Below are 22,154 nucleotides of genomic sequence, written 5' to 3' on the forward strand. Positions count from 1 at the left end.
TGTTATCCAATAAGCTAATCTAGCGAGCAATTAGTAATAAAGTTTTCAAAATGTGAGATACTATATAATTATTTCCATAGTCAAACAATGTTGCAGCTCACATTGGCCATGCCATCCAACAAGTCGGAAGTCCAAAACTCGAGTTTCGCCCTCATTTGGACTCATCAGTTAGTCATATCCGAACTCTGGATTCGAAACTCGAGCCTCTTGTATGCAAGTCGAAACTCGAGTCTTAGACTGCGGGTTTGTTTGCTGTCATGGCTCTTGTGAGCTGCGACGTTGTTTGGCTGTGGAAATAATTATTATCTCTCGCATTCTTATCACTTAATCACATTATATTTACCAGGGTCATTAAAAAAATAATGGCTCCTATTTTTTATTCTGTCCAATTGAATCAGACAGAATTGCATATTACATTGTTATGATGACTGAACATATGCATTCATGAGCTAAAAGTTTCATCTCTCTGTTGCAGATATTGACAGCTTGAGACTCTAACAAAGAAACTTCTGTCAGAAGCAAAGTTACGTCATCGAATTCCTGGCAAAATTGCAAGCGTATTAGTAATGGTGACTATGTAGAATAATAAATCCTGGCATTCGCTTAACTTGTACCACCACGTCTTTGTAACTCTTTAATTGTTGGGTGTAAAAATAAGAAACTTTCCTTTTAGAAAGACTTCTCGTTCATCGCTGGCAAATGTGCATTGAGAATGATGGTGACTATGTAGGAAGCTAAATTCTTGTGCACGAAAAGTCCCTCGTTTTAATAGTACAACTTCTGTCTTAGATACTCTTCAACTTTTTGCGTTAAAATAGGATATATTATTTTGAGAACAACCTTCTTAGATCGAAATATGTGAAGCTTATTTAATTCAATCATACACTTACATATTTTGAAATATTCTATGTACACTGATAGGAATATTCGTAAATCACATTTATTTAGAGGCTTCATCTGCACAATAATTTTATATGCAGTCTCGAAAAAAATACTGTTCTATAAGATTCATTTTTAACTTCATTCGTTCATTTCATTACTATCAAGGATAACCAACGTTGTTCGGGACTGAATGATGATCAACAAATGTTTCACATTCATATATTTTTATTGTCATCGAAATCGGTAAAATCGCCCAGTTTACAATCGAATCAATTTTGGGTCTAAACACTTGAAATTTTAGATGTAAGTTACTTGGACATGGATCAAACATTCTAATTTGATTTGAGCCCAAATAAATGTTAAGGGGTCAAAATTAAAAAAATTGACCTCTGCGGTCTTTACCAAATTACTCAGCCAATTTTTGGTTCAAGCATTTGAAATTTTACATAAAGTGTATTCAGACATAGAGTAAGCTTTTTAATCGGTTTTTGTCTAATACTTTGGCTGCTAAAGGGTCAAAGTTCAAAAGATTTGTAGTTTTGCGGTCTCTGGCAAACTATTCAGCCAATTTTGGATCAAAACCTTTGAAATTTTACATAAAAAGTATTCAGACATGCAGCCAGCTTTTTAAACAGTGTTTTGGGGCGGAAATTTGCCTGCTAAGAGGTCCAAATTCAAAGAGTAGCCCTTTGCAGACTCTACCAAACTCCTGCGTAAATTTTGGGTCTAAACACTTGAAATTTTAGATGTAAATTACTTGGACATGAGTCAAACTTTATATATATATACATATACGCATAAACTCATGAACAGTACATAGAGCCCGAGCAAAGCCGGGTTGAATTGCTAGTATTAATTAAATCTAAACCATAGTAAATTAATATCTATATATTCCTACAACAAAACTCATGTATTACCCCATAAATATATAATATATACATAATTTTTGTATTAATGATATATATATATAGTAAAAAAATAATTATATATATATATATATATAAATATATATATATATATATATGTATACATACATATGTATACATACATATGTATGCATATATATTATTATTGCTATAATAATTTTTAATATCTACATATACTAGTGTTTAATCCTTTCGGGAATCATTAGTGCAAGGAATCACGATTACAGCCGGTCGGGAGATTCGAACCCGGTCACAAAGTCGTCTCTGACTCCATGAACAAGGAAAAAACCACACAGCCAACGTTAACAACGAAAAATATAGTTGAAATTTATACATTTATTATTAAATGTGAAGACGTCCGTCGAGAGTGACCTAATGATTATAAAATCATGATATGTGCATGTGAATTCAAGTAACCAACTTACATTTCAACATTAAACTACTCAATAATAAGAATCGAGTTCGTAAATATATATAACTCCGCTGCTTAATTAGAGTTAATGTGACACGTTTTCTATTTGTTTGTAAAGAAACAAACATGTTGAGCACTTTCTATATAAATGAACATTTGATGTGGTGAGAACTTCCGACTATCGACTAGATGGCTGTAAGTCCAATTCCTGGCTAGAGGTGGGTGCTAGTGTAGCCGCACCGATGAACTGCGATACAGAGAAACACTACTGCATGTAAATGACCATATTTAAAGCCCCTCTCAATTGATAGAGCACTGTCATAAAATAATTTTAGCATTAATGAAAAACTCTTAAATAAAGAAGCAGGTCGAGCACTGTAAACGCGATAGATAATGTCTATATAAATGGGTATTTGATGAGGGCGTTTACGAGCACCGATCTCATCGACCGGAGGTAAGATTTTCCGACTCTCAACTAGATGGTTGTAAGTTCAATTTCTAGCTAAGGGTGGATGTTGGTTTAGCAGCACTGATGAGCTGTGATATAGCGAAACAGTACTGTATGTGGATGACTATACATATATATGTATATTATAAAATATTAAGCGCATAAAAGCATGTATATCTCATATATATATATATATATATATATATATATATACATGATGATTGCAACGTCGTGTCAGACGAGTGCTATTCCCTCAGTCACTGAAAGTCCATGAGCCCGAAAATAACCTTTTTTTTTAGTCCTGCGAGCGAATTCACACGCTCAAGCAGACATGACATTAAAGACGGTCCTAGGCATACATATATATATATATATATATATATATATATATATATATATATATATATATATATATATATATATATATATATATGATGAAAATAATGGAAATAGTATTCCGACAGAATAGAGAAAATTAAAAGGAGCAAACCGTATTATGTGTTCATCAACGTTTCGTCTTTATTTCGAGACTTCCACAGGATGTGTTCATCAACGTTTCGTCTTTATTTCGAGACTTCCACAGGAAGTCTCGAAATAAAGACGAAACGTTGATGAACACATAATACGGTTTGTTCCTTTTTATTTTCTCTCTCTCTCTCTCTCTCTCTCTCTATATATATATATATATATATATATACAAACACACGTACACATACATACACATACATACCCATAAACATACACACATGCACACATCCATACATCACTACATACACAATACATATAACACATACATACAAACATATACATACACACATGCACATGCATATATATGCATACACATATATACTATCATATACAAATATATGCACACATATACATACATATTCACATACATATACGTACACATGTATGCACATATACATACATACATACATACACATAAAGTTACCTACATATACGTACACATACATATATATGCACCTATTCGCATACATATATATGCCTATATACATATACATATACACAAATATATATACGTATATACATAAAACACACATAAACATGTATAGACAATAAATAAATAAATAAAAATATATACACACATACATATATACATACATATACAATTAGGTATGCATACACATAAATACACTAGTACATATATTAACATACATACATACATACATACATACATACATACACACACATATGCATATATAGAATGATGGCAGATCAATTATTACATGCTTCCAGCATTTCACGGCTACACACGTGACACTTTTTCCATCGCCACGGACAATTTTTCTAGACAAATGCCTGAGGAAGTATCTATACAAAGATGATGTTACAGAGTTTTAGCTTTGTACGACAGCTAAGTCTCTCTCTTGGTTCAAAATGTCGAGATCCAGCAACAAGCATGAGCAAGATAGCCAGCAACAAATTAAACTGCAGACCAGCTTTATGCGGGTACTGGTCTCCCGCTTTATGTATTTTTTTTTAAATACGAGATTTGCTTCATCCAGAGGGGTAGCCTTAACAGGGCTTTTGGGAGTCCTCTCCACCCCACACACATATCGAAATAAAGATATACACGTACACATACAAGCATGCATACAAACAGATGCACGCAAACATACATACGCAAGAACAAATACACATGACAACATGCACATACACTCATACATTCATAAATACACGCATGTACATACATATGCACACACACGTACACATACACGTACATGTAGAATATATATGAAGGAGCATTTATCATGACGATGATGATGGTTGTTATGAATAGGTGAATTCAACATGAATAAAAGAGTAAAACAATGCCAAATACACAGAAGATAGAATAGAGAGACGTTCGCTTCTCCGGTTGTACAGTTTTTTAAATGAAAACGCGTTCATAACGGCACAAATCCACAACGTTCATGACGACGACGATGATGGTTGTTACGAATAGGTGAATTCAACATGAATAAAAGAGTAAAACAATCCCAAATACACAGAAGATAGAATAGATAGACGTAATCTTAGTCAGTTGTACAGTTTTTAAAATGAAAACGCGTTCATAACAGCACAATCCTCAACGTTCATGACGACATCGATGATGGTTGTTACGAATACATGAATAATAGAGTAAAAAATTATATATATATATATATATATATATATATATATACATACACGCATATATATATATATATATATATATATACAGTGATGATCATATTTATTGGCACGGTAAAATAAAAGTTAAATTTTGTCTAATAAATTCTAAAAAAGGGATTAAATTAAAGAAAATAACAAAGTATATTATGTATTTTTAACTGGCCTTTCCGATGCAGCAATCGGATTTTAGAAAAAATAAATAACAAAGGAACAACAAACATAATTGCAAAAAACCCTTGTTCAAAATTATTGGCACGATTTATTTAATAATCAATTGTATAGCCTTTGGCCTTGATTACCTTCCTCAGTCGCTTTTCATAGTTTACAACCAAGTTGTTGCACTCTTCAGTAGTAATTTTAGCCCACTGTTCCTGACAATAATCCTCCAATTGAATAAGATTCTTAGGCTTCCTTTGCATTACCCTCAATTTTAATGTTCTCCATAAATTTTCAATTGGATTAAGGTCTGGGCTTTGTGATGGCCACTCCAAAACATTAATATGATTGTCCTCAAGCCATTTCTTAGTCAGTTTAGCCGAATGCTTTGGGTCATTATCTTGCATGAACCACCAACGACGACCAAGTGAGAGCTCTTTAGCAGAGTCTTTCAGGTTTTCATCCAATATTTTAACATAATCTTCCTTTTTTATGCTACCTGTGACCTTAACAAGTCGCCCTGGTCCAGAGGCAGCAAAGGATCCCCAAAACATCAAACTGCCTCCACCGTGCTTCACTGTGGGTATGGTGTTCTTAGGCAGGAAAGCTTCGCCAGATTTTCTGTAAATATAAGACACTTTATTATGGCCAAATAACTCTATTTTCGTTTCGTCAGTCCATAGAACACGTTTCCAGAATGCAACATCTTTATCAATATGACGTTTTGCAAAGGCTAGCCTTGCTTTCAGGTGCATAGGCTTCAATAAGGGAGTCTTTCTCGGACGACATGCTTTTAAACCAGCTCTCTTCAAAACTCTACCAACTGTATGTCGAGATACATTCACTCCAGAGGTGCTCTGTTCATCAACAATCTCCCCAACAGAGATCCTTGGGTTTTGTTTTACTTGTCGAACAATTTTCCGTTCATCTCTTGGGGAAAGAATCCTTTTTCTCCCTCTACCCTCTAAACTCATAACGTGGCCTTGCGATTTGAACTTGTTTATTATGGCTCTAACAATGGATTTGGGAAGGTTTAGCTTCTTTGAAATCTTATCATAGCCCTCCCCATTGGTATGGCATGCTACAACAAACTTCCTGACGTCTTCGCTGTGTTCCTTAGTTTTAACCATGGCGATTGAAAATTATAATTTAGTCACTTATAATAGTTTAAATAAATCGCTATCTAAAAATTATCTGAAAAAAATTATTCACTGAATTAGCGTTAAACAAGCATAATATGGCTATAAAAAAGTTCAGAAAGCACGTAAACCGGAAATTGATTGATATTATACTGATACTAAAAGAAAAACAAAGCCGTGCCAATAATTTTGAACAAGGGTTTTTTGCAATTATGTTTGTTGTTCCTTTGTTATTTATTTTTTTCTAAAATCCGATTGCTGCATCGGAAAGGCCAGTTAAAAATACATAATATACTTTGTTATTTTCTTTAATTTAATCCCTTTTTTAGAATTTATTAGACAAAATTTAACTTTTATTTTACCGTGACAATAAATATGATCATCACTGTATATATATATATATATATATATATATATATTGTATTAACAAAGCCAAGACTTCAAAAAAGGAATTGGTAGAAACAAAAAGTGTATTTCAGTATAAGTTACTATTGTTTCAATACCGGTTGGACAATTTCAAGCATTATGTCGTTTGAAAATCTTAACATAACCAGCCTTTCTTCAGACTTCTTGAATAAAAAACACTTAACAATAGAACACTATTTAAAGAAATTTCCCTTAAAGGAAATGAAGCATGCGAAAACATTTATCCTGTACGCATCCTTTGCCAAGAGCATATTTAAATATTAATATATCACCTAATTTTCGTATCCTTATTTAAAAACCTGTCATAAGAAGTTTCCACAAAACCCCGTAGCCATTTAATATCTTTTAATGATATTATTCATTGAATTCCTAAATTAGATTTCTATATTTCTTTATTTCACATAATTAATTCTTTAAAAAAAATTTTTGGAATTTTATTTTTATATTTATAATATGGCTAGAACAACCTAGTGATAATGTTACGGTTATTTTTAGTTTCATATTCGCCCAATAGTGGCTTCAATGTTTACAAAATATCGATTTTCTTAAGACCAGTATTAGGTTAATATTTTATTAAATAGAGAAATAAAGAATAACATTACCTTATATTTATTAATCCTCATACAAAATTCCAAGTTAGGGAACCTATTCTATTTTTTATTATTTAATATTTTATTATTCTCTCTAATCTCTTGTGGTTCTCGATAGTTTTGAAAACCTAACCACGAAGGGAGATAATCCATCACATAATTGATTTTCGAAAAATTAGTTGAAAAATTATGTGGAAAACAGGTCGTCAGTACTTATAACAGTTAAAGGGAGACAACTAAGGCTGTTTCATGTTTCAAGTCTAGTAAATACTAAAAATCGTCTATGATTTATTAATTAATTTAATTAAACAGATACAGAAAAGGTATATGATAGCTTATTTAGAAAATTAAGAATTTAAAGTATATTTTTAATCTTAAAGCTAACTATATACCCATGGGTTTAACCTACATCATCCATTCATAATTTACTTGCGTTATTCATGGCTCCAAAACGAAAATTACAATTCGTGTATTGTGTTCTTGGATACCTAAATAAAATAATATATATCCTCATAATAATTATTCTGATAACAAAACCGGACAATAGCTACAAATGTGCTTCACTCCGATGAAAAGGTGTTTACCCTTGCATTTTGTGATAAAAACATTTTGAACAAGAGTAAATCAACCAGCAGGGATTCTACAAGCTTAAGTTGTCAGAGAACCATATCAATTAATTTCCAATCCACTAATTGCTAATTTAATTTTCTAATAATTGCTAGTTTATTTTTAAGTTGTTTTATTGATCTGGAAACGGTACCACTTATTTCATCATCAATACTACTACAACTAAATACTAAAAAATGATCGCGGTTATGGAACAATGTTTCTAATTTTTGTTGAGCTTTATACTTTATCTATATTTCTTCTCCAGTTTAGAAACATAGAACTTATATTTGCTTAGTAGATTTGGATCCTTCGTTTGGACTACATCATTCCAAGCTATTTAACTCTACATTAAAATTTGGCATTCTATCCAAGAATCTTTATTGTTATAAAAAGTTTTATCTCACTTACATTTAAGGCTGATAACAGAAATCTATTCCTGTGAAGACATCCCTGTATAGCATCTAGCCTTTTATTCAAAAATTCTTCTTTAGAATTCACTATGTAGAAGGTTTCCAATAAACATAGATTGCACCTTTGTGATTTCCTAGGGCCGTACTTTCTCCCCTATCCACTACTGACCATTTCAATTAGAATCTTTATTGTTTCTATTAAGTTCCCTGACCCAATCCCCTAATGCAGTTGCATTCCTCCTTTTATTTCTAATGTTGATTGTAGTACCCCCTGCTATCGTTAATTAAACTCCGCTGCTTAATTAGCGTTAATGTTCTCTATTAATTTCCATCTCTGGTTCCTTTTTAAAGAATACTACATATATCTTTCCGTAAACACGCAATCCGTTGCTCCAAGAGTACTGTCGGTCTTAATTTAGCATTTATACACTAATTCTGAGGTTAGGCATTTCCCACCCAACGGACAATTGCCAGGTATTTTGCAATTACATTTTCTGTCTAAGACACTTTCATTCGATGCTAACTCGTTATTATTCCTTATTTTGCTGATTTTCCTATTGTTGGAGCTTATTATAGTGTTAGTTAAGTTGCTTGATGTCGAGAAAGATAATTTTACCGAGTTTCTATTCATTATTTTACTTAATCTATTCTCTGGAAGGAAGTTTTTATCAATTATTCCCTAGACTTCCCTACGTAGATTATTTTTGATATGCTCACTGAACGGCGGATTGAACCAAACCTGTCTTTTGCGTCTATTTCTCTTATTAATGGAACCCTCGTCATTTCCTGTTCTGCTGTTATTGTTACTCTCTCCGTTTCCATTCTGTTGATCATTATTAACGTACCCCTTATTGATCTTCGGTTTCTTTCTAGCTCTCATTGCCATGTTATACGATATTGTGCATTTAATTTGTTGTTCTTACTATTATTGATCCTCTTGTACTCTATTTTTCCATTGTATCCCGATCTCATAAGAGCTTCATTGTAATATTCCTTTTTTTATCAAAAAGACTCTAATTCTTAGAAAGTTCAGAAACTCTTTTGGAAATGTTGGGGATCAACTCCTTCTTCATACACTTCGGATGATTCGATTGGTAATCTATGTAGAATATTTTCTGGTTGGGTTTGTGATATGGTTCGTGTGTTTTATCGTTTAAGTTTAGGATAACATTGAGAAAGTTTACTATCTTGTAATTGTTGTCAATTCTTATCTCTAATCCCAATTCCTTAAAAAAACTTCTAATATTTTTTCTTGATTTTTCCGTAATGCGATCGCTAGAATTAACTACAAAAAGTACGTCATCCCTATAAAGCCCCTCATTCAAACCTGGAATTTTCCTGTCTATCTCCTTTAGTAAGTAAAGGCCAACCACGTCAGTAACCTACGCAGAGTCTGGGGACCATTGTGACGTCAAAATGACCGTCTCTATCTTTTGTCGTCCATAGTTCCCCGTTATATCTGATTAAGATTTTCCTAGCAATTTTTATAATTTCAATTTCCAACTGTGTCAAGTCAGTTTCCTCTTCAGCTAGTTTAAATAGTGTAGGGGAAATATCTATATCAAACATGATAAATTTGCTTTTTGGTTTTTAGAGAACCTATCGAACAACTTGATTACTTCACCCGAACAAATCCAGAGGTTTTGCTTAATTTTGGATTTTAAGGTTGGTATGATTCTGTCTAGTATCTGTTTACTGATATTACCTATGTCGGATGCGCATGGAGCAATTAGTCTAATACTGGGTTTATTATTGAAGTCCGGTTTATGGTCCTTCAATAAAAACCGAGGGTTAAGTGGTTTATATATATATATATATATATATATATATATATATATATATATATATATATATATATATATATAAGAAAAGGATAATTCCAAAGATTATATATATTTAAAGTCAATTGGCTAATAGTAGTGTACATATATCAATAAGAATGTAAGCCATGTGAATTGACTCAAATATTGAACGACATGATTAACATTTCGGTAATCGAGCATATATATATATATATATATATATATATATATATATATATATATATATTAGCAAAAAACAAAAAGAAGTAATAACTTCATATTTGTATTTTTTACAATTGATTCGACATAAACGAGACAATTTAAAATTTTCTTTCATTAAAAATTTTTCGTAGTGAACATCTCATCAGATATGTTTTAAAAAATACAAAGTTTTTACGTATCTTGACGCATTTTCATTCTGTTAAAACTGCACCAGAGTACGCCCCCCTCGTGCTTTTAATAAGTCGTTGAAGAAATTTATATGGGCCGTATTTTCGTATATCTGTTCTAAATTACGGCGAAAATGGTTAAATTTGGACTATTTTGAAGTCGGACAAAAATTATGATTCCTTCTTGTTGTTTTTTTGGTTTTTGCCAGTATATATATATATATATATATATATATATATATATATATATATATATATATATGTGTGTGTGTGTGTGTGTGTGTGTGTGTGAGAGGATCTTTCTCAAGCTATATACTCAGCGAATTGTTGTTGTACATACTGTACATGTGGTATATAGTGTATTCAGATAACTTTTTAATTGATTTTTATCTAGAAATAGGGATGCTAACGGGTCAAAATCGAAAAATTGTAAGTAAAAGGCATCAGATTTTTATCTGTTGGTTAACTGTTTCACGAATGCGCATGCATTAATACTTCATATGAGAGATTACTTAATAATTAAGAATAACTAAACTTAAGAATGAGTAGGTTTAAAACACGCTTTACATACAGTGATGATCATATTTATTGGCACGGTAAAATAAAAGTTAAATTTTGTCTAATAAATTTTAAAAAAGGGATTAAATTAAAGAAAATACAAAGTATATTATGTATTTTTAACTGGCCTTTCCGATGCAGCAATCGGATTTTAGAAAAAATAAATAACAAAGGAACAACAAACATAATTGCAAAAAACCCTTGTTCAAAATTATTGGCACGATTTATTTAATAATCAATTGTATAGCCTTTGGCCTTGATTACCTTCCTCAGTCGCTTTTCATAGTTTACAACCAAGTTGTTGCACTCTTCAGTAGTAATTTTAGCCCACTCTTCCTGACAATAATCCTCCAATTGAATAAGATTCTTAGGCTTCCTTTGCATTACCCTCAATTTTAATGTTCTCCATAAATTTTCAATTGGATTAAGGTCTGGGCTTTGTGATGGCCACTCCAAAACATTAATATGATTGTCCTCAAGCCATTTCTTAGTCAGTTTAGCCGAATGCTTTGGGTCATTATCTTGCATGAACCACCAACGACGACCAAGTGAGAGTTCTTTAACAGAGTCTTTCAGGTTTTCATCCAATATTTTAACATAATCTTCCTTTTTTATGCTACCTGTGACCTTAAGAAGTCGCCCTGGTCCAGAGGCAGCAAAGGATCCCCAAAACATCAAACTGCCTCCACCGTGCTTCACTGTGGGTATGGTGTTCTTAGGCAGGAAAGCTTCGCCAGATTTTCTGTAAATATAAGACACTTTATTATGGCCAAATAACTCTATTTTCGTTTCGTCAGTCCATAGAACACGTTTCCAGAATGCAACATCTTTATCAATATGACGTTTTGCAAAGGCTAGCCTTGCTTTCAGGTGCATAGGCTTCAATAAGGGAGTCTTTCTCGGACGACATGCTTTTAAACCAGCTCTCTTCAAAACTCTACCAACTGTATGTCGAGATACATTCACTCCAGAGGTGCTCTGTTCATCAACAATCTCCCCAACAGAGATCCTTGGGTTTTGTTTTACTTGTCGAACAATTTTTCGTTCATCTCTTGGGGAAAGAATCCTTTTTCTCCCTCTACCCTCTAAACTCATAACGTGGCCTTGCGATTTGAACTTGTTTATTATGGCTCTAACAGTGGATTTGGGAAGGTTTAGCTTCTTTGAAATCTTATCATAGCCCTCCCCATTGGTATGGCATGCTACAACAAGCTTCCTGACGTCTTCGCTGTGTTCCTTAGTTTTAACCATGGCGATTGAAAATTATAATTTAGTCACTTATAATAGTTTAAATAAATCGCTATCTAAAAATTATCTGAAAAAAAATATTCACTGAATTAGCGTTAAACAAGCATAATATGGCTATAAAAAAGTTCAGAAAGCACGTAAACCGGAAATTGATTGATATTATACTGATACTAAAAGAAAAACAAAGCCGTGCCAATAATTTTGAACAAGGGTTTTTTGCAATTATGTTTGTTGTTCCTTTGTTATTTATTTTTTTCTAAAATCCGATTGCTGCATCGGAAAGGCCAGTTAAAAATACATAATATACTTTGTTATTTTCTTTAATTTAATCCCTTTTTTAGAATTTATTAGACAAAATTTAACTTTTATTTTACCGTGCCAATAAATATGATCATCACTGTACGTATCAAGCTGGCCTAATAGTTACCGTACTTGACTCATTGTCTATATGTTTTGGTTTCGATCTCAACTGGGCTATTTTTGTTACTTGCACTAAGTTGACATAAAAACATAATATTTGCATGCACACGTCTCAATTTCTTTCTAGTTTGTCTTTTACTTAATTGCTTTAAATATATTGAACGTTACGTTTAATACCTACGGCATTTCTATTCATAATAAATAGGAATTCTGCATTACAAAAAAATTTGATATTCGTACGTATTTTACGACTGGGCAGCCCTGGGCATCTTGTTAATTATATATATATATATATATATATATATATAAATATATATATATATATATATATATATATATATATGTGTGTGTGTGTGTGTGTATGTGTGTGTGTGTGTGTGTGTATGTGTACTTGTCCACCCGTTGAAAGTGTAAGATGAAAAATGTACAAAATAAAAAATTATTTTAAGATTATATTGTCTTATTGTTTTAGAAAACATTTTTTGAAGTGATAAGTGAAAAAAAATAAATCCAGGAAGCCTCCAGAGTACTACCGCAAGCACTAATTAAAATTAAGGAATCCCTACAAAAAGCACTACTTAAACCAAGTGTCTACTTTGAAGGGAAAATATTTTAAAGTAAAGCTCCCCACCAAAAAAAAAAAAAAAATTTCTAGAATAAACAGGACCGTTACTAAAAGCAGTAAATATTGTTATAAATATTATTATAACTATATATGGTATATTTTATTTTTATTTAAATCAGTCTTTTTTAACACCAGTTAAATTACACTTATTTTTAAGGAAAACACATTAAAGTAAGTTAAAACAAACAATAATGTTGACCTTGTGTATGCTTTGAATAGCAGCAATGACTTTTAATATCGGACTTAAGACAGGGCGGCCAGGTAAGTAAACAATTTTTTTAAAACCGGAAGTAAGAAACTGATGGACGGTTTAAATGCTCAAGCAAGCAAGCTGATCTGAGTTTCATTTATATATATATATATATATATATATATATATATATATATATATATATATATATATCCTTAAGAAGCTATTTGGATAAAAATGTAAAAATAAAAATAAAGTATGCAATTTAAATTCCCGGTAAAAAATAAAAAAAACAAACATAATTTAACCTATCGCAGATTGAGCACTTGCGTACTTCGACTTGTAAAATGTCTACAATTACAAAAGAGAATTCAACTATATACGGATCAAAGAAAGTTCAATAAAATTGTTAAATAGAAATAGACTTAGCACTTGCATAAGTCGACTTCTAAAAAGTCTACAATTATAAAATAGAATTCAAGTATATGAGGGTGAAAAAAGAAAACCTTAGCTAAAATTGTTAAGGAGAAAACAAGGATCATTAGCTGCCTATCATGTAGCTGTTTCGGAGATGTAAAATTATGTAGTTTGCTTGAAGCATTGTGTGGGATAGGTGTGTAAAAGAGATTTAGAAGGCTGTCACAATGCGAGGAATGAATTATAGTCGCTGTTGGTAAGAGGAGACGAGAACAAGTGGCGATTTACAAATCAATAAGTACATATATATATTTTTATATATATATATTTATTCAGTTGTATGGTAAAATGTCTTACTTGTAAGTCTATGCGACGTATTTCATTATTAATTTCGGAAAAAATTTCCCTTTTCAAATGGTGTGCGTAACAGGTCGATCCAAAGCATGCTGGATGAAGGGCCGGAAGTTATATATATATATATATATATATATATATATATATATATATATATATATATATATATATATATATAACCTTTTTCTTAGGCGGATTTAAAATATGCCCCATCACCCCTGCAATGACTTCTATTTTTATTATTAATACCTTTTCTAAGATAAAATAGAAATTATAAATATGCCTTTTTTTAATGACAATACGTCTTTCCCCAAGTAGTATCCCATTGATTCATGTAAAACAGTATTTCCTAAATTAAACGTTCTATTTCACAAGTTAATTATACTATTGTTAGATCAACTAAAACATTTAATATCTAATAAACTTACTTTTAACTGGTCAATTCTTTAAATACAAGAAGATATACCTAATTTCCGTGATAGCAGATGAAGTAATCTCCAAGACTTTCGTAATATTTTCTTTACTAAATGATCCGCGTAATTTGCTTACTTACCTTTCAGTAAATGTCATTTGAGCCAGTTGTTTGGTGCTTATCCAGAGAACGTAGATAACCTTCGAATAGCAGAAGCTCATCACTGCTGTGGGGAGGGCGAACATTATAAGGAATTGGTAAATGCAGTAGATGAGTCTTTCAGAGGAAGAGACGGCTGAGTCAGCACAGAAGGTCACCACCACTTCGGTTTCATTGTTGTAAAATACATGTGACTCCGTGTTCTGTTAGAAAGAAAAAAATAAAAACAGTAATTATGTCATATAATGCGAACAAAGATAGAAGTGCTTTAAATCGGTGGAAATTTGTCAGACTAGCGTAGATGCAAATGTAAAATGAAACAATATCCGATTGACTTTCGAATGTAAATTCACCGAGCATACAAACAAAGAATAATCTAATAGATATAATATATACGGAAGGAAGAACAAAGATGAACAAAGTCTCTTTACTTTTGGACCAGTAGACAAATCACTAGAATACATATGTTATCTCTCGTCTTAGACCTAAACCAAATACACACCAACAAAGATAAACTTTAATGTAGCAAAAAAAAACTACATTATTAAAATTGAATCTAAGGAACATTTTAACACACACACACACACACACACACACACACACACACACACACACACACATACACACACACACACACACACATATATATATATATATATATATACATATACATATATATATATATATTCAGTGGCCGCCGAATGAATTTGGTCCTTGCTAATGAAGTCAGAGATGGCTTCGACCGGTGTTAATCGTGAATCTACACTGATGATTCCCAGTGGGATGAAACACTTGTGTGTGTACGTATTAAATAATTATTATAGTAAATAATTATGTCAGCCCCTTTAAAAACTCGTTTCTTATCGTTGAGCACTTTACAGTTGAAATGAAGTCGGTCAATTTAGCTTGCACGTGCAGATAATCATATAATTATTAAATCACTGTGACAGACGTAAAAACATTTAAACATCTTATCACATAATAATATTTAAAGTAAACCTTCTTAATAAACGGAGAGAAGCAATTCAAAATTGTTTACATTGATTTAAGTATATATTGTCTCGACTAAAACCTAATTAGAAACATAGATTAAGTTAAATTGAACTAACAAAGCATGGAAAATTTAATTTTATTTATAGAGATTAATATATAAAATAAAAATAGATATTAATATATCAAAAATATATTATTAGCATATAAAGTTAAATAAAATGGAAAGAGTAAATCGCAATAATCAAAATAAATAAACTAAATGTAATAACATAATAATAACACGAATTACCATTAGTTATAACCAGATATATATTAGGATAAATTAGAAAAGAAAATATGATTATCACTTTTACATAATATAGTGTTTAACTTAATACTGATAATTTGGTTCCAATAACTGTAATCTATAATTGTTTGTGATTGATTAATTGATTATTAAATTAGTATATGGACTAGAAGTAACTCATAATGTTCTAATAAGTTGCTTAATTGCAATATTTGGAATGATACATATTAGTTTAAAAAAGTTTTTAAATAACAATTTTTAAAATTAAATTTTTTTTTACATTAAATAAACAAATCTAAAATAAATAAAACAATATTTTAATAATAAATTTAATAAAAAGTAAATGGAAAGGGGGTGGGCATTAGATGTTGTGTTGTATTGACAAAAGCGGAATTAAATTTTCTAATGTTAATTTAAAATTCGTTTAATTAGTTGAAATATGATAGACATAGATCAAAGCACATCTTGGCTTACGTATAACTTGTTGAAAAGTATATATAAGGTGATATATATTAAACTATCATGATATGATAATGTAGCATTTTCTTTATGGAAATAAATATATTAAATAAAATATTAAATTAGTTAACAAAGTAAAATAAAATGATAACAGGAAGCCAGGATTTCGGACACAAGGCCAGCTGAGCGACTGTTCCAATTTTTCAGACAGTGCTCAATTTCTTAAAGGAGCTGCAATAATTATACTTTACAAATAATTATTTTTATACAGACAGCCACTAATGTCTCATGTTTACGTTGCAGGAGATGACGATAAACCCTCGACGAAGCCACCTTTGATCCCATTAGCAAGGAAGGTACACCAGGACCACCGTTCATGATCAAGATAAAAACATTATATAAACATTTAAAATTGCCTACATAAATTCAGTTATGTTTCAGTAACTATGCATTTAATCACGCAAATATTTAATGAACAAAATTACATCCAAAAGACTTAGATGTAGAAACATTGGACATTCAGTAACAGCCGCTATTAAAGAGCCGAAACATCGCTCAGCTTGAATTCATAACGCTAAATGTTTAAACAGCTTACATATATACATGCATACATACATACACATATATATAGATATATATGTGTGTGTGTGTGTATTTGTGTGTGTGTGAAATAATACTTAAAGATATCTGAACCCTTCAAAAGAATAAAATTAACAAAGCAAATATCCGAGTGTTATTGAATCAATAATAAATAAATAGATTGCCAAAGTTTATTTATAAACAAGGAAACTTGACAGCAACATGTTTAGATTCTAATGAAATTATATTTTATTATCGCACATTATTTCTATTCAATCTAACGTCATGAAATTTTCACATCTGCAAAGCAATATAATGACAAACCTTATTTTATTTCTATTTTTTTTCCTTCCAAAGATAAGCCTTTTAAATTCTCCGCACGACGTCATTGTAAATATCCTCAGGCTTATGCCTACATACATATATAATTAAATCTTCAAAACATTTTCGGTACTAGGAAACACAGGATTCTTGGATTTACGATTGTTTGGTCATTTTCGTAATCTCTTTATGGACACTTGCGGATAATAATTATTTCAAAATGTTATTTTTGGAAATGTCGGCTTAAAATGTTTCAGCAAAAATGGTTTAAATAAAAATAATAAGACGCAAAAGAAGAAGAGCAAGAAGAGCAAGAAAAAGTAAGATGATGATGATGATGATGACGATGATGACAGATGTTCGAAAGTATAATGGCTAGAAATAAGTTGCAATATCACAGCGAAAGAATTTGTCCGAATTCTCAATATACCTATGTATAATATAAACCTGCTGAAAGAGAAGCCAAAACAACACAATTTTTTTTCCTTTGGCCCTTCAGTTTTATTTTATAGTCTCCCCTTTTTTGTTACTTGTTTTTAACCTTGCTTCCATACATTAGGAAAAGAGGCGCTTTTAATAAAACTGCCTACAATTAAGTTCTAAAACTCAGGTCAGTTCACCAATTCATTATTATAAAGTCATCTAGTGTCCATTAATTAATGAAGAAGCTTCCAACGTTTGAACCGATAAATACATTTAAAATGAAAACAAAAGCAACCGTGAAATCGTTTTGTCTGTTATTTGCTTTGATCGTTACAACCTATAACAGATATTGAAGATAGCAGTCCCTTCCCATTCTTAGATGATTTAGTTCCAACTTTCTATTTGAAAGCCCTGTGAATAGAAGACTTCAGGAAGCAGACATCCTAAAATCAACAGAAATGAAAGAGAAGATAAAAAGACAACAACAACAACAACACCACCACCACCACTAGAAGTAAGTAAATTATATGTTAGAAATTTCAAACGAATTAATGCATTGGCAGTATCAAAAGGAAGATTTCTTGTTCCATTCTTAATCTTAACAAAAAAGTTCTGGTTGGAGTAACTGAGACTAATCACTGCAGCGATACGAAGCAGTGAAGCGAGAAACAAAACAAACAAGAAAAGAAAAAAAAACAAGAAAAGAAAGGTGGGAAAGGAAACAACTTCATATACGATTTATACGATTCACAAGAGAAGAGACTCACGAAAACACATACACATACCTAAGGAAACCATATTGGAACTGATAGTTGCATAGAGAAATCGGGATTAGAGTATATATAGAAACTAATATAAACAAAACGCAAGTAAACAGCATGTATATAATCCGTGGACAAAGAAACAACCAGATAAATCACATACGTGAACGCAGTCACCTAGCTTCAAAATAATACGACACAAACGCGACTGCGTGGGGAAAGCAGAACTCTGGAGACTATGCGTTTTAAACATGCAGAAGAATGATACAAAGACAAACCGGAAATGGTACCGTAAAACGAACTTCACCAAATCTTGTATGACATTGATGTGCAAACAGATAAACTTATCAAAGCATAGTAATTGTCTGTATTATGATGAGATATAGACAGCTGGTCCAGCTTTACAGTAAGCTACCACATATGTACGGTCTCCCCAAGATACACAAAGACGGTATTCCACTCAGACTCATAGTGAGCTGCCGAGGCTCAGCATGCCACCACTGAGCAGGTACCTTGTGGATATAATAAACCCATTAGCAGGTAAGTCAGCAACACATGTTAAGAATTCCACTTCACGGAACTGATCAAGGGAGCACCCATCAGTACAAACCAAATGGTAAGCCTAGATGTGGTTAGCCTGTTCACTAAAGTCCCAACTAGTGAGGCACTAGCAGTAATTCAAGACAAACTAGCTGCGGACCTCTCCATAGAAGAGCGCACATGTGTACCATTGCCAAACTTAATGGAAATGCTGACATTCTGCATAGAAACAACCTACTTCAGAATGGGTACTGACCTATATCGACAAGAGGAGGGACTAGCTATGGGCTCGCTATTATCACCAGTGATGGCTAACATATACATGGAATACTTCGAAGACATGGCCTTAGGTTCAGCTCCCTTAAAGCCCACCATGTGGCTAAGATACGTTGATGACACCTTCATACTCTGGCCCCATCAGGAAGACATCCAGGCTCTCCTAGACCATGTGAACTCAATAAGACCATCGATACAGTTCACAATGGAGAAAGAAAAAGATAACCAACTGGCCTTCCTTGATATACTCATATCACGCACAGAGCATGGGTTTAAGACATCCGTATATCGCAAGCCTACCTTCACCGGACAATACCTAAACTTCAACTCCCATCACCCATACAGTATCAAACATGGAATCGCACGCTGCTTACAACATCGAGCAGAGACAATAAGTAGCGACAGCATTACATACCACCAAGAAATGGTCAGGTTGAAGAATACCCTCCGTCGTAAAAACTACCCCGATAGCATACTATCCACCAGACGTGTTAATAGTATAAGAGAGGAGAATGAAACCCAAAAACCTCCAACAGTCTGCCTACCATACATACGAGGCATCTCCGAAAAGATTCAGAGAATATGTGCCCCCTACAACATCAGGACGGTATTCAAAAGCGAGTCAACACTCAGACGACACCTGGTACGAGTGAAGCCCCGCATGGATGAGAACATGACCAAAAACTGCATATACTCCATCCCATGCAGTTGCAGAAAGGTTTACAAGGGTGAAACATTCCGCCCCCTTAAAGTAAGGGTGGAAGAACACCGAAAAGCGGTAACTAAAGGGGAGACGGAAAAATCGGGTATAGCTAACCATGTCTGGATAGAGAGGGGGGATCATCGCCCCCTATGGGATGAAGTAAAAATAATAAACAGAGAGACCCACTGGAAAGTGAGAAAACTTAAAGAAACAGCTCACATGCTCGGACATTACAACCTACTGAGCAAACCAAGCATAGAGCTGAATGCAATTTGGACACCTCTGATACAGAGAGAAAACCTTTAATAACAACATAGGTTTAACATTAACAAAAACCAACAAAGAATGGTCCTAGTGACATATGGCCGAGTGGTCCTGGACGTTGTATCAAAGTTTACAGTTACCCAAAGTCAATCCTGAACGAAAGCATTGAAAAAGTAACATTGAAAAATAGAGAATCATCAACTATGTCCCAAAGCCTAGCTGGAGTCCGAACACGGTACCCCCGTAATAATAATAAAGGGTTGGGTTCGAGACTCCTAACAAATCGTTCACCTGACGAAGGCCGGAGGGCAAAACGGCCGAAACGTTGTGACAATAACAACCAAGATGAGGAAGTCAGTCCGACAATCACAATCAATTATCCAAGCAAGTAGACGTGCTATCAAAAAAAAAAACCTACCAAACCGTTGATTTTGTTGTCTTAGCAAGTCACAGCGTAAACATCAAGGAAAACACAAGATAGAATATGAAAGAAGGCAATGTAATACCAAAATTTTTTAAATAAATACAAAAATACTTCTAGGTCAGAAAATATATTAAAAAGTAAAAAAATGGAAGTACCCCCTTAACAATTAACGCAATTGTTAAACTTAAAAACAGCGTTCAGAACAAAGTTTAAACATAACGGCCGCTTGAGTCAAACCAAACTCGACAGCATAGAGAATGGATGCACATTTCCACCCCTGAAGATGAAAGATGCTCTCGAAACATTATAGGAACAAATGCCATGAACAGTTGTAAAATACTATCTATAATAAGTAAATAAATAAAATAAATTATTATTATTATTATTATTATTATTATTAATAATAATAATAATAATAATAATAATAATAATCTATTTATTTACCTCCTTACAACGACTGTATAATAACTGTATTGAAAAGTGTTCAAAAACAGCTGTTATCCGTTAAACAATGCTTCAGGCACACCGCGACATCCTTTTAATATATTTTTATAATGGAATGACCAAGCACCCCTCCGCACAATAATATACATATAATGCAGAAATAATGCTCCGGGAATCAGAGTGTTCCAATGTACTGAGAGAGACAGACTCTCTCTTTTTATCTCCTTTGTAAATAAACTTTTGTATCAACCATCAGAGAATGTCATATGTTGTGATTATCTAAAGAAAGATATATCGTTTGGCGACAAAAGATGAGCGTATATTTTGGAAATGGAGAAATTCTTTCGAAGAAGAACTCCAAAGGAAAATAAATTCAACTTAATTCGGGAACGCAGGTGGTCGAAAGAAAAAGAAAATTGTGGAGTCTGAACGAAGTTCTAAAAACTTAAAAGATGAAATAATTCAACTGAAAAAGAACATTTTAAAAAGAATACGAAACAAAACGACAACACAAAACTAAACACACACAAAAAGTAAGCAATTGTTTTTTTTCTAAAGAAAAAAATGTTATTCAGTCCGTTTATTTTCATACTGAAAAAAAATGGAAAGAAAAATATTTCTTCTATTGCTAATCTATTTAAAATTTATTTTCCTCTAATAAGAAAAATAAATAAGGATAAATAAGACTTCAAAAAATGACATGTTCTTATGCAGAGTCGCTGTTGTATTTTCTCCTCCAAATGTTTTCTAAATTGTTATGAAAAAATAGGTGCCTTTTTAAACAAATTCAACAAACGAAACAGACGCAAATGTAATATTTACAAGAGTAACAATTAAAACAAAGTGAATTATTACAAGAAAATAACAAATATACAAATTTCATTCTCCCAAAGTAACCTGAAGATATTTCTTTTAAGGAAACGGTAGATATATT

The 22,154-nt window shown here is 32.3% G+C and overlaps 1 protein-coding gene across 1 annotated transcript in view; it reads right to left on the minus strand.

Moving 5' to 3' along the window:
* The window catches only part of LOC145280188 (uncharacterized), a 152,756-nt gene that overhangs the window by 19,581 nt on the left and 111,021 nt on the right, over positions 1-22,154 (minus strand). The window contains exon 3 of the mRNA XM_080131951.1: positions 14,730-14,950. Within this exon, the coding sequence (XP_079988077.1) occupies positions 14,730-14,950 (221 nt within the window). The remainder of the gene's footprint in view (positions 1-14,729; positions 14,951-22,154) is intronic.

Source organism: Euprymna scolopes, chromosome 7 (assembly GCF_053919585.1).
Source record: "Euprymna scolopes isolate OS-2025 chromosome 7, ASM5391958v1, whole genome shotgun sequence".
Lineage (NCBI taxonomy): Eukaryota > Metazoa > Mollusca > Cephalopoda > Sepiida > Sepiolidae > Euprymna > Euprymna scolopes.